This window comes from Aphidius gifuensis, linkage group LG2 (genome assembly GCF_014905175.1).
Source record: "Aphidius gifuensis isolate YNYX2018 linkage group LG2, ASM1490517v1, whole genome shotgun sequence".
NCBI classification, from domain to species: domain Eukaryota; kingdom Metazoa; phylum Arthropoda; class Insecta; order Hymenoptera; family Braconidae; genus Aphidius; species Aphidius gifuensis.
The window spans coordinates 11,618,975-11,634,209 of NC_057789.1; the positions used below are offsets into that span (position 1 = coordinate 11,618,975).

Below are 15,235 nucleotides of genomic sequence, written 5' to 3' on the forward strand. Positions count from 1 at the left end.
AAAAAGCCCCAGCAGTCCAATTCACAGGGCATTACAATTTAGGGCTTTTTTCTTCCACTGGTGGCGCTTGTGAAGCTTTTGTATGTAAAATCTATATAAAAAAAATTTTACAAGCGCCATCAGCGGCAAAAAATAGCCCTAAATTGTAAAAAACTTGCCCTGTGAATTGGACTGCCGCCCAACACTGTTAAGTGTTAACCACATGGCTTTCACGGAAAACTGGCATAGTGGACACCCTCCTTAATATATATAAATTTTCGGTTAATTTGAGGACAAAATTTTCATTAAATAATTTTTTTTAAAAACTATTTTAACCCAAATATATTCAATTAAAACCCAATCATGCTCAAATGATGCCCAAATGCTGTGATTTTTGTCAGAACTTTATCTCAAAGTTTAAGGTGCCCATCGGGCATCGAGTCAGCAGAGTTAAGTCAAACCAGGCCATATGCAACAATTAATTAATAAGAAAAGTAAAACTTTTTCTTTCGTTACAATTTACTTTTATTTTCGAATGATAGCTCATTCTCATAAGTTGTCAGCTGACCATGACAGGCATCGAGGTTTTTATCATAGCTAAATTACCGCCATCTTGGAGATTTGCAAGCGGAGGTTTTGCAATACAACCAAAAATATAGTCCAATCCAATTCAAAGTGTAGTTGTGTATTTATGAATAAATTCTATTTGCAGTGCATGGATTGAACAAGTATTTGAATATTACTTTCAATTTACAAAAATTGACGTGTAAAAGTGTTGTGTTTCAATAATAATATTTCAAACTCATTTCACAAAAGCATAACTGTTTTGGTTGATTCCTCAATATCTCATATAAATGAATTTTGTGTCAACAAGTCAGCTTGTCATTACATATCAAAAGATATTACAAATAATAGTGGATTTAATAGAGCAGTAATGATTTATAATAACGTCATTGACAAAGTTAGTATCTAGCTTTCATTTAAGACTATGACTATGATTGGTATAATAATCTTGGCATATATACAGGATATCAGAGTTATTCATATAACGTTTCGTACTAAAAAGATTGGAATAAAGTACTTGTCTTCTTTCATTCGATAAAAAATGGAAATAAGAATATCGTTTTTAAAATGGAATTAAAAGTGAATGCTGCTTGCAAAGAATTCACTTTAGTTTTTTTGAGTGCTATTGAGAGATTTTCGACTAACTGTTTGAGTGCTATAAATAATTTATCATCCAAGTAAGCAAAAAAGAAAAAACGGAGCATACCTAACCTCTGTGACATTTGTGATTGCGGAAATGTGAGTAAACTTTACCGACTGAGAAATTTTAACATGTAAACAATTTAACGATAACTTTCAAAGATTCGCTGGAAGTAATTTGAATTATATGGAAATAATGTGCACAAAAAATGTCTGAAAGCTCCGAAAATAAAAATTCTGATTCAATGGATATTGTTCCAGAATCGGATATTACAAAAACCACTGTCGCAAAAAAAATTAATGACATTTCAAAGACAAATTTGGTAAACTTGGTCATTCCTCATAAACATTCGAAGATTACTGTCGAGACTAAGAACATACCTAAGATTTCAGAGAATCTTGACAAAGAATCTAGCGATGGTAAAGATATGAACATCACTTGTGAAAAACAGGCGATAAATGTACGTGAAAATTTGGTAGAAAAATGTAAAAAAGTTTGTAAAAAGTCGATTGAGTCGATCACAAATGAAAAAAAAAAGATTATCGAACAACAAGTTGGTATTGTTCAACCTGAAGCAACAACTCAAGAAATTTTTAATGATGAGCAGTTACCAGATGTCGTATCAAAAGATATGAAAAATTCACAAGTTGTCGATTGGAATTCGCAATGTTCTCTACTTAATAACAATTCTAATAAAAAGCTGAGTCCAGCAGTTGGAAGAGGAATAATTGCTTTACACTCGACTAGAAAAGATCACAGGATTATAAAGAACATCATAAAACGGAGTATAAAATGGTATAAAATATAAATTAATCGTAGCATACTAAATATTTCCCTTCTAAGAATATCAAGCTATGTTTAAAGTTGTTCTTAAGTAAACTTTCCCCTTATTTAATTTCCGATTTTTTTTATTTTCAATTCCAACTTTAACACTTAAGCATAGGGAGCATACGTTTGCGCTTGTATTTTCTTTATTTAAATTTTGATTTTTTGCTACAAATTTATAATTTTATTACCTACGAAATTAATGAAAAAATAATTGTGCCGTTTAAAAGATATTCGCTATAATACTTTGAAAATGCATCGTTGTAAGCCAGTTGAAATGCACTGAAAATCTACATGTTTACTGCTCCAGTGGTATTAGTGTCTGTAAATATAAGCCGGCAACACTCACACTTCTAACGAAGCATCAGTGAAGTCAAAAGATTTTAGGCATGGAAGGGCACTGATATTTTTTTCAAAAGCTGTGCGATAGTTGTTTCCGACATAAATACCTGGTCTCCATATAAAATAGCACCACCAGTGAAAAAAAAAAAACCCTAAATTGTAATGTCCTGTGAATTGAACTGCTGGATAGCTATTCTCGACATAATTATCCCCTGTACCGGGGATAACATGAAAACGCTCGAAAGCGATATAGTCGTTTGATGGAAACCATTGAAAAAGATACAAATAAAGCCATAAATTAAGGTGAATTTCCACAAAATAGTTATCCCTGTCGCCGGGGATAACTGAGGGGATAATTATGTCGAGAATAGCTATCCTGGGGTCCGTTCGTAATAGGGATGTGCGATACTTCAAAAAAATATTGATATTCAAAATATAGGCTACTCCGTTTTGAATATCGAAGTATCGATATACCGGCCAAAAAAAGTAGTCGATACTCATATATCGGATGAACTTTATTTATTGTTATTATTTCTAAAGGTTCCCCAATAACCAAATTCTAGAAAACTTCCGGAAAATTACTGGAACGATTACTGGAAATCTGCATAGTAATTCTTCCAGAAATTTACTGGAAAATAACCGGAAATCATTTCCAGCAAATGCTTACTAGAAAATTTCCGGAAAATTACTGGAAAACTTTTCTGGTAGTGCTTACTTATTAATAACTATAGTAATAATTTTTTGGCAACTGTCATTGGATAATAAGGAATTAATGTTCTGTAAAACATAATTTTTTTGGCAAAATTAATTCCTTAGCTACATCTTTTCCTTATAGCTACTGCTTTTCCTTGGGATTTTTATTGTTAAAAAATAAAATTTCATGTATTTTATTTATTGAATAAATAAAGATCCCAAGGAAAAGATGGAGCTAACGAATTACAGTTGCCAAAAAAATTATATTTTAAGCAACATTAATTCCTTAGCTCCGTCTTTTCCTGAGCTACTGCTTGGCCTCGGGCTTTTTCATTTCCCTAGCGGATGCGTCGACACCTATTCGATCGGGATTTGACTCTCCAATGTAGCACTCAGTCGACAGCGATTTGACAGCCATTCGACAGCATATATAAAACGTAATTCACGAGCGCCGGATAATCAAAATGAATTGGAAAAATATAAAATAAATATAAGATTATAATGATAACAACTTAAACTGAAGAAAACCTTGACTAGTATATGTATTTAATATTAAATAAGAGTTTCAATTACATACGGTAGAGAGGTTAGGTTGACATGATTCGAATATCTACTGGAGTCAGAAAGCTGTCGAGCCTCAGACCATTCATCGGTAATTGATTCGGTCATTATTACCGAGATATTTTGTCACTGAATCGACAGGCTTTCAACACCAAATTGAGAGGTGTCTAATTTGCTCATTTTTTATTGTTTTAAATTGTTTAAACATTATAATGGACTTTATTAATGATAGATTTGTATTTTGTTTATAAAAAAATAATAGAAAATATAAAAAACTTGTAAAAATTTAAACAAAAAAAAATTTTCTTGTTTATAATTTTCAAATTAATTGTTAATAACAATTGCATGTAAAAAACATAATAAAACAGTATAATTGAGCATTTAAAAATTATACAATCGTAAGAATAACTTTTTTTCAATTTTTTTACGCTATATATCTATTGACTCTGTCTCGACACCGTTTCGATCGCGTTTCGACAGCATTTCGACCGCCTTTCGACAGGCTTTCGATACCGAATTGAGAGGTGTCTAATTTGCTCATTTTTTATTGTTTTAAATTGTTTAAACATTATAATGGACTTGATTAATGATAAATATGTATTTTTTTTATATTTCAACAATATTACACTCCCGCGTACGGCAAGTTCCCTGCCCTAGTTATCATTCAAGACTAAAGTGTTACAGTTTAAATTAATTTTTTTTCGATTCAATTTTTATTTTTTCATAAACCAAATCTATATACGGCTTAATTCAAGACAAATTTGTTATTGGTCAAGAAATTTTTTTTTTCATTGAAAAATTATTTTTCTTAAATAATTAAAGAATTTAAAAAAACAAAAAAATTTTTTCAACGTAAATCAGTTTAAATCAATTTTTTTTCGATTCAATATTTATTTTTTCATGAACCAAATCTATATATGGCTTAATTCAAGACAAATTTGTTATTGGTCGAGAAAATTTTTTTTTCATTGAAAAATTATTTTTCTTAAATAATTAAAGATTTAAAAAAAAAACAAAAAAATTATAAAAAAAAATTTTTTCAACGTAATCAATTTGAAGTGTTTTGTTTTTCAAGATTTTGTTTTTTTTTTACCTGCCTAACCGAGTATTTGAACTCTGCCCCTAAAACTCTAACCGATTCTAAACCTATGCCTTAAGCCACGTAGCCACGAGCGCGATATGAACGAACGAAGTTTTTTAATCTACTTGAAGAAACGAGGTCTTTTATTCTAAAAAAATAATTGTCAAAACCAAAGTTGAAAAATAAATTGCTTACTTTTTCTTTGTTTTTTGTTTTTTTTGTTGAGATTTTATTTATTTTTAAATTTATTTGCAACAAAGTTTTTTTTACAAAAAAAGTGTCAAGTATTCGAAATTGTCACTAATTGTGAGTATATTAATTGAAAGGTGAAACCAGAAAGACAAGAAGAACATATATTTTTGACGAATGAAATTAAGTCTAAACTATTGAAAAAAAAAATTTTAAACTTGACCCCACTTGGTTTTTCCCAAATAAAATTTCAGTATTTAAGACATATATTTTACATCAGGTAGGGTCAAGTTTAAAATTTTTTTTTTCAATAGTTTAGACCTAATTTTATTCGTCAAAAATATATGTTCTTCTTGTCTGCCTTCAAATTTACTGATATTTTTTCATGATTATCGTACTTTTCTTTACATTCAGTGATTTTTCCTTTTTATTTACTGTTATTTTCTATATTTATCGTACTTTTCTTTATATTCAGTAATTTTTCCTTGACATTTTCCTATAATTTTCTATATTTTCCTTTATATTCACCGATATCTTCCTGATATTCTCCTATAATTATCGTATTTTTCTTTATATTCAGTGATTATTCCTCTATATTTACTGATATTTTCCATATTTATTGTATTGAGATTAAGAAACTTAGAAAATTTTTTAGGGGTGAGGGGGGTGTCTACCATGGTTGGGGGGGGTCCAGAAGAAAAGCGAAAACAATAGGAAATTAAAATTCCCTAAAAATTAAAATTCCCTAAAAATATCAACCCTTAACAGAGCGTTCCCATAAAGCGATCGCATAGAGGGAGATAATATAATAATATAGGACCGTATCGAAATAGGTGGGTGGAGGGGTTAAAACCGTGGATTTTCAATTTTTTCAACTTCAAAGTTTTTCTACATTTAAAAAATTGCAGTTTTAACCTCCGGGTCACCCACTTCGTCACCCCCAAAAAATTTGAAATTTATGCTACGCAATCTTTCCCCCCCCCCCCCCCCCAACTGTCATTGGATAATAAGGAATTAATGTTCTATAAAACATAATTTTTTTGGCAACATTAATTCCTTAAAACACAATTTTTTAGCAACATTAATTCCTTAGCTACATCTTTTTCTTAGCTACTGCTTTTCCTCGGACATTTTTATTTTTTAAAAATAAAGTTTCATGTATCCCTCCCTCTACTATCAAATATACTTCTTGAGTTATGAACAAAAGTGTCTTGGATCGAGACAAACGGTTCGTGTTTTTAGAAGTATACTTCTTGGATTATGAATAAATGTGTCTTGATTCAAGACATTATTGTTTTAACCCATAAATAAGTTTTCTTGATGGCGTTTCAATTAAAAAAAAAATATATTTATTATTATTATATTTATATTTGGATTCTAGGCACTGTTCTATTGGATTCATGGAGTACATTTTATTGAGCGCTGCTCAATGATATTCAAGGAGCACCGATATCGGTCCAGTTGCTCTGTTAATTCAAAGGTGCTGTTCAACTGTATTCGTTGAGCAGCCTGAGCTATCACTTGAATCAAGAAAGAGACACTCATACACATAACATAACCTCTCTATTTCAGTAACTGTTAAATAATTAACATATATATGAATGCATATATGTTAAATATTCGATAAAATCAATAACTAATAGTATATTTCGTTACAAGTGCCCACTCAGAGAGTGTGCTCTCAACGAATTTAGAGGGGCAAGCACGAGCCTTGGCGAGTGTATCCCCTCCAAATGAGTTGTGAGCGGGCTCTCTGATTGGGCACATGTAACGAACTATATTTTATGTTACTAGGGACAGTGGTAATAATGTGTGAATTTCCAAAAAACGCACTACCCCTCTTACGCTTTGGAAATTCACACATTATTCCCACTGCCCTTGTAACATAAAGATATATAGAATATTTATAATAATTTATAAATGTATATTTATGATGTAAATATTATTACATGACAGATATAGAAGTACAAATAGAGAGAGAGAGAGAGAAAAAATAAAATGTAGTTGTGTCTGCGCATGCTTTCGAAACACCAAAATCTGCTCAACAAATATATAGGTACAGAACCAAGAAATCAAAGGAACAACGTTAGCGGAGCAGTGCTCCCTTAATCCAATGGAACAGTGCCTAGAATCCAAAGGCGCAGTTTTTGCAGTGTGATATATTATATTTTTTGGCCTAGCGAGCGGGAATTGCCTGTTTGTCGCCCTAAATTTTTGGCGCGAAGCATATCTTTGTCGCCCTACACATTGCGGGCGACAAACGGGTGTTTCCCGCCCGCTCGGCCAAAAAATAGTATGAGTTACGCGAGCGCAATATACTATTTTTTTCTTCAGTTTTTTTTTTTTTTTTTTTTTCTACCTAACGTGGGACTTGAACCTGAAGACCGGAAATTCCTAACTATTCTAAATCTGTGCCTTAACTCGCTTGACCACGGGCGCGATTTGGAAACGCAACGTTATTTGATTTACTTCAGTGACAAAATATTTTTGGTTACAAGTTATGACATTAACAAATATCAATGAAACTACCATTTCTTTTTTTTTTTTTTGACAAATTTATTAAGTAATAATAATGGTAAAATGGTATTCAAATTATGTTAATAATTATTTCGAAAACAGAAAACGTTTTGACGAAACAATAGAATAATGTTCTAGTGATCTAGTAATTGATTGTTTTGTTCAAGTTTGTTGAAAAAAAAAAAAGAAATGGTAGTTTTATTGATATTTGTTTATATGATTTTTTTAAATCATAATTCAAGAAGTTTTTTATGATTTGGATTAAGAAGTCTTTGTCTTAATCCAAATCAATTTTTTCTTAATCCAAATACATTTTTTTGCAAGAAGAAAACTTTTATCTGACAGAAGTTTTTTTATTCAGTGTATTGAACAAAAAATTGAAATGACATATTACAAATTAATCAGGTAAAGTTATCCCATAAAAAATGTACATTTTACTAGATACAATTATTGTATACTGTTTACATTTTTTGTGAGTAAATTTTATCTGATCTGAAGCCCTAATTTTTTTCTTATATGAAAGAGTAAATTTTACTTTAAAAAAATTTAAAATGTACCTATGAAAATCGTATATTTTACCCGATAATAATTATATCAATTTTGACATATTAATTTTTTATCAAATTTGTAAGAACCGTTTTTTTGTTAGAACTAAAAATATAAAAAAATAAAAAAAAAATCCTATACCTCCAATGTTAAGCCACGTAAAAAGTTCACCTGTTTAGACTCAATTATCTCTAATACTAGATTGTTCATGATTACAAAATTAGGATCATTAGATGCAGGGGAATTTCAAGATTTATATATCCAAAAATTAGGAAAATTGTAAGAAAACTAATCGATGGAGGTACTCCCTTAATTACAAAAAAAATGTAAATATTACTCTTAATTTTTCTCCGTGAACAAGATATTATGTTCTCCAGTCAATGTATGGTCCTCGGAGAAAAACCTGGAGGTTTGATTGGAAAAACGGAATATATCGGGAAGTTAGTTGAACGCAGACAAAGAGATCGACTTGTGTGCGCTTTGGTATTGATCCTATGCGAAACGCAGTAGGGTTGCCCGGACCCCACCTTAGAATGAAGGGCGACCCTTTCCTCTTTTTTCGGCGTGGTTTCTCTTTTCATGTTCTAGTCTCACTTCAGCACACTTGTAACTCTGAGCTGCTCTGAGCCATGTGAAACACACGTCGAGTGTTGGCGGGGCGATTGCCCTTGTAGACGAAGGCTGGAATCGACCAATCTAACTACGACCATGATTAACTACGGAATTTTTCTCAACATTAAAAATCTTTCCAATATTTGATTTCTTTCGACTACACTCGAAAATGCTTTGAATGCTACATAAAAAAATGTAAAAATAAATTATACAGTCATAATTAAAATTAATCAAATAACTGTAATTGGTATTAGAAAAAATTGAAAATTTTCAAAATAATAGACTGAAATTTCATAATTTGATAAAAACCGAATTATTACGAATATGTATTATATATAAAATAGTGTTATATCTTGAAATGATTTGCTTCAAAGTTGTATCTCACCTATGAAGATGCCAAATAATATATATATATATATATATATATATATTTGAATTTTAATATTTTATTGATCATATGTTAATTACTATAAATCATAACAGTCATATTCTATAATAATTAATTGAGTACTTTTATCATCACACAATTTTTAAACAAAATTTTGTAGCAATCAAGTACTGCGCATGCGCTTGGGACTCAGCGATTCGTGTTGTTACTTGTTACACAACCATTGACAACCATTACACTGGCATACTGTGAGATACGTCCTTAAAAATTACTTTGCGAACAAACCTTCTTGTAAAATGTCCTTAAAGTATAGCCTACCAAAAAGTTATAAAAAATAAAAACTTTTTAAATTTTAATGATAATTGATACAACAAAGTATTATTCAAAAAATTGTACTGTAGATATTATTTTTTCCATAAATTTCATAGATTTCCGATTTATATCATTTTGCCCTTGTAACATGATAAAAATAGTTAATGTTTTATCTTGGATTTGTTGCACTTAGGATCCCACTTTTTTCCCCTAACGATCTCTTTTCAATCCCTTTGAGCGTTTACTTTCTATCCCTTCTTCTTCCTGTCCCTCAAGTAACCCACTGTGGTTTTTTTTCTCTTCCTCCCTCTCTTCTTCTCTTTCTCTCTCTCAAACACACACAAAGACACTTTTTTTCTGTCTTTTATGATGCTACGACGCCCCTGGGCTGTTGGCTCTCAGCACCATCATTGGTTCACCGGTTCACGAATGTCTATGGACTATGACTGGCGTAGACACGAGGCATATACGCAGCTGCTACTATCGTCCTTCGATTGCCGTGGCTCTTGGTTTCGAGAATTTCTTATTTTTTTTTTTTTTTTTAAATCAATTTTTGTTATTATGTCAATTTTTATAAATCAATACTTTTGTCAAATATCACTTAAATATATTATTTGATAAATTTAATTAATTATAACGCTTTTTTAGTTGTTGGTATCAAGTGTGATTTTGTTTGTTACCCATCCCTTGGAGTTTGTATTGCGTCCGAACAATATATTTCCGATGTGTATTTATTGGTTGTTCTTTGGATTGGCAGCAGGGCGGTTACATAGTTGTTGTTCCTATGACCTTAAATTGTCTCAACATTAAGAAAAATAAAACAATTTTGCAATATAGACTAGTGATTGTTGTGTGTATGTGTGTGTTAATTTATTCTGGCAAAACAAGTGAAAGTGTTTCGCGTACCAAGTATTTATTTATCTATTAATTATTTTATTTATTTATTTATTTATTTATTTATTTATTTATTTATTTGTTTGTTTGGTGGAGTTTTTCAAAGCTATAATGTTGAATGTTAAAAAATAAAATACAAGTATAAAAAAAAACATTTTTGTTTTTGTTTTTGTTTTTTTTTTTTTCATAGTAAAAACTAGAAAAAAAATAAACTACTTAAAAATTAAAAAAATATTAAGTTTTTATTAATTCGTGCAAAATGCCCCAGTGTGCTGTGGCAACGTGCCGCAACAGTCATCGTCGCACTCGTGGTCGTCGTATTCGCTACCATCGATTTCCTCAGATACCGGAAGTGCGTATGAGATGGGTACGAGCTTGTGGTCGTCCTCCTCTAGCGAATGGTGATATTCCATTTAATATTCAAACTGCTAGAATTTGTTCATTGCATTTTACAAATGACTCATATGAGAAGGACATGGAGCATCTTGTGCTTGGTCTTCCGGTGCGCAGTAGACTGCGCAGGGGGGCAGTACCGACAATTGGGGTTCCGGTTAATGTTCAACCGGTCACTAAGATGCTTGTTGAAGACGCGAAAAGGTCGATTCTCAAGGTTGCACATGCTAAAATTATATCGGGTGAAAGAAAGTTGATGGATATAGCAAATGAAGAAAAACGTTTTTACCAAAAATGTGAGGATGAAGAGATGGATGATATGTATCAATACAAAAGTACTTTTAGGCAAAATGATGAACCAAAAATTGGTGGAATCGATGTATTACTTGCACTTGGTTTAAAGCCAGCATCACGGTGAGTCTTATTTGGCATACTATAAGTGATTCTTTCAATTAATAATATAAAGAAATATATTATAGGTCAAATTGCATAAATTGTAAAAAAAAAAAAAAAAGTAATTCGTAGAAAAAAAATATATTTCTACACAAGAGTGGTGATCATTAAATGAATATAATTCATTAAGATAAATTGATGAAGCACTGTCATTTTGACTTCTTGGTCTCTCATTTTTTTTTTATTATTTTTTTTTTTCATCATTATAACTGTCCCAGATTTAAGTACCAAAATTGAAGGAAGTCGACTTGAATGCACTAGTGCAATTGTATGCGTCACTGAACTCAACTATTCTGGTTTCTACTATAATTTTCTTATGGAGCCAAACGATTCAGTTGTATGTGCACGTTTTTTGTGAGTTAGTTTTCCTTTCCTTTTATCTTTTTCTTTCATTATTCTTGCATTTTTTTTCTTTTTTTTTTCATACTTACATTCATTTTAATTTCATTGTTTAAATTATTAAAAATTTTATACAATATTGGTTTTTTTACTATCAAATTCTGCAATGTATATGTGCACATCAAAATCATCATTAAACAATGAGTAACATAGCTATGGTTATAAATAACCAATTTATTTTAGTGTATTTTCAATAGAAAAAACATTACTATCGAATAAATTACTTTATTAGATTTAACAAAATTTTAATTGATACAAACATTGATTTACATGGAAAAAATTCTTATAAATGGCAAATTTAAACAAAATCAATTAGGGTAGTTAAAATAAGAATTATATATAAAACGATGCAATTTATTTCTACGTTTTCCCAATTTATTATTAAATGTTTACATTTTTGCCTCCATCGTGTGTGACACTAATGTCTTAATGTTCTTCTTGTGTTTTTGTCTTTTTAAAGTTTAAACAAAATGCAATCGACAGACTGTGCCACAACAAGTTACTCTAACAATAATGGAACTAATTCAACAACAGAGAAAACCGAGGATCAAACAAAAGACTCTACTGCAATACCTCAAACCCGGCAAAATGGTAACACACTTGCAGAAGGAAATCCAATGCTAACTGAGTCAACAAACATAAAAAAAGAAAGCCCTATTACTGATGAAGACGAAGATTCATCAAACAAAAAACGGTCTGTTATTGATAGTCGAAAACGCCAATCTACTGAAGACACGTCTAATGGAAATTTTAAAAGAATATGTTTTGAGCAGAGAGAGAGATATATCGATTCACTCATTGGCTGTGAACGAGTTACAACAGCCGAAGAATTAGAGTGTCGAGCTGAAGAATTGATTGCTGAAGTAAAGGTAAAGACTCGTTCAATATTTCATACCATTATTTTATGCAGAAGTTTTTTAATTGTAAATTGTTATAATTGTTAATTACAGGCCTTAGATGAGCTTGCTCGAGCCAAAGAAATGGAATGGAATGAGATTTTAAGTATGAGAAAATTAAAAGAAGAAGCTTACCTACGTTTAGAACGACGGCGACAAGTAATGGGATATTTAGAAGGTAATAATGGTCAACGTTCTGACAATTTGCCAGCAGCATCACTTACTTTAGTCTCGGAATGGGAAGAAAATAGAAATAATCAATTATCATTTTACCAAGAACGTCAAGGCATGCAAGTAACAACTAAAAATTGTCAAGGTGAAAGAATAACATCAAAATCTCGTTTAGAAATAAAAGATAATAGTAGCCAACAAAAAGACATTGCTAAAAAACAAAAGTCATTCGAAGTAAATCAAAATTCAAAAAATATTATAAGTTCATTAAGTGATAATTGCCGTATTATTGAGGATACTCGTCGATGTGGTAGAACTCGTCCAGTAATAGGTCCAGGAACAACAACAACAACAACAACAACAACAACAACAACAACAACAGTATTGACACCATCGACCACGATAATAGAACCTTTACAGTCATTATTGTCGACATCATTAACTCCATCATCATCAACAACAAATTTAGAGATTAATGTAGATGGTAGACATATTGGTGAAGGCCGTCAAGGTCCAATTGTTGATGTTCGGTCAATAATTGCTGATCATCGACTGCGTAATCCTGACAACGTTCCACGTCGAGGACGGAGAATGCGAAATTCTGTAAATATTGGTTTAAGTGCTGGTGGTGCAATGGTCGAAACTAGTCATGGTGATTCCAGACCCTCAAGTACAGATTCATGTAAATCAAATTTAACAAACTCTGAAGCAGTAAGTTTCAAAGATGTTCTTGTGCAGTTTGCTAAGTTGAGCCAGCAACAAGGTGAGCCTGTAAAAACACCACAAAATTATCCGGATGTTACTTTGCATCCTGTGACACCATCTCCAATTTCCGTAAATCCTGTTGTGAATTCTGGACAGAGTGGATCACTTCTTCATGGGATTCTTACTAAAAATCAAAGTCCAGGACCAACAAATTTTTCTCCAACTCTTGCGAAACTTCTTACAGCACCGGAGAGGGAGCGAGGAAACACTGACGGTGGAAGCAGCAACAGTTGCACTAGTGCTACATTGTCTGGTGGTCAATTAGAACAAGTACAAGTATCACAGAATTTATTGCAAGCATATCAAAACAGCAATGCTGTTTCAATAACTGATCTTTTAAGTTCCTCGAAAACAAGAACAGAAATTACTATCACTCCAGTAAATTCTACAGCACAACCGTCCGTACATTCAAACAGTTTACTTCGCGTAGTAAGTTATTTAAAACTAAAAATTCAGTTGATTAATTAAACATAATTTTGATGTTCATAATTATTTTAGGATGATGTTGATGAAGAACATTTGCTAACAGATAGTAGGGATTCTAGGCGATCATGTTCTAGCGCTAGAGATCACAGAGACGACCGAGATACTCCACCTCGTTGTCAAGGTTGCCATGACCGTGCAGCACAGTTTGTTTGTGCTGGATGTGGGAATCAGTGGTACTGCAGTCGCGAGTGTCAGGTTTGAAAAACTATTATGATTATTATTAGATACAATTTTTCATATTTTGATTTCGTGATTGAATTTAATAACTTCATTATTTCTATGCTTTAGGTTACTGCCTGGGATGAACACTCGGAAGTCTGTTCTGGCTAGCATTAAAGTTGAATGTTATCATATCTGATTAATCTAGTCAAAAAAAAGAATGGCTACAAATTTTGGAAATATCTCAACTGAAAAATGCAAAATATTTGTCGATATTTTAGTGAACATTTCCAAAAAGCCGAGGGCACAAATTTTCTTGAATGTTTGTGTAACGATTGATTTATACTTATTTCATATGAAAACTGATATCATATACTTATAATAAGTATAATATTATTTATAATAATATATTTATTATTACATTGATACCATGAAATTAAAAACCAAAAAAAATATTAGTATTACTGAAATTTTTTATAAGCTATACATTTTTTAAGTTTAGTAAATTTTCATAAATAAAAAAAAATCATAGAAAAATCGAATTTGAAAAACCTTGAATAATATACCAGTTGGTTTTTTTTTTTTCGATTGTTCAAAAAAAAGTTAAACAAAATTTTTTATCATTTACCCGAATTTGTTCATATCTAGTAAATATAGCGACATTCACGAAGATGACAAAAATCTCATGTTTTCGCGTGAAGGATTTATGAATAGTTCATTCAAACTTCTCTATAAAGTAACAAATCTATAATTGTAAAAAAACTTCATTTATATCCGGGGACTTTTTATTTCAGATAATAATGATGGAAAATAATTTTGGAGTAATAAAATAATATCGACACTTTTTCAGTCTATGATCGTTCGATACACGGATACAAATAAAAGTGCTTATAAGATTATAATGCTTATTATAATATTAGTGCTTATAACATTATAATGTTGAGAGCGGAGATGCGCAATGGACAGGAGTCATTGATCTGCGCATAGATTCTAACAATTAAAAAGTTGGAATATTTTTTAATGATTAACCGGGAAACATCTTATGGGATTTTTTTGCATATTATAATTCTTCAAAGAATTATCTATTGATTGCAAAAAAAAAACTTGAAAAAGTTGAAAATTAAAAAAGTTCAGGCTGACTGCACCCCTAAGTTTTAATTAGTTAATAATAATTAAACGATCAACTCTCAAAAAATTTTAACATCACTCCAATATTTTCCAAAACATCTCCAATAGAATGAGTGAGTGCGTTCCGTGTAGAGATGCAAGTCGGCATGGTATTTGATACCGTATCGATACCGTATGATACCGCGGCCCTGAAATGATACCGATACCCGGTATTTTCTATATTTTTATCTAAAATACCGTAT

General features: G+C 31.1%; 1 protein-coding gene across 5 annotated transcripts; it reads left to right on the top strand.

Moving 5' to 3' along the window:
* The first annotated feature begins 209 nt into the window (after positions 1 to 209).
* On the top strand, positions 210 to 14,426 carry LOC122849089 (serine-rich adhesin for platelets-like). 5 transcript variants are annotated; one of them, XM_044147670.1, is made up of 6 exons: positions 210 to 1,978; positions 10,412 to 10,950; positions 11,849 to 12,257; positions 12,339 to 13,649; positions 13,719 to 13,901; positions 13,995 to 14,306. In XM_044147670.1, exons 1-6 carry the CDS (start codon positions 1,976 to 1,978, stop codon positions 14,034 to 14,036), a joined length of 2,487 nt encoding a protein of 828 aa, XP_044003605.1. In that variant the 5' UTR covers positions 210 to 1,975; the 3' UTR covers positions 14,037 to 14,306. The 5 variants fall into 5 exon arrangements, with proteins under 5 accessions (XP_044003605.1, XP_044003606.1, XP_044003603.1 ...); XM_044147671.1 differs by lacking the exon at positions 10,412 to 10,950 and having other exon boundaries at positions 210 to 1,281; positions 1,444 to 1,978; XM_044147668.1 differs by lacking the exon at positions 10,412 to 10,950 and having other exon boundaries at positions 210 to 940; positions 1,007 to 1,978.
* Positions 14,427 to 15,235: the final 809 nt, after the last annotated feature.

Coding starts and splice junctions, on each gene's coding strand:
- LOC122849089 (XM_044147667.1), top strand. CDS start 1,392: ATGTCTGAAAGCTCCGAAAATAAAAATTCTGATTCAATGGATATTGTT. Junction 1,979..11,848: donor ATAAAACGGAGTATAAAATG/GTATAAAATATA, acceptor GTCTTTTTAAAG/TTTAAACAAAATGCAATCGA. Junction 13,650..13,718: donor CAAACAGTTTACTTCGCGTA/GTAAGTTATTTA, acceptor TAATTATTTTAG/GATGATGTTGATGAAGAACA.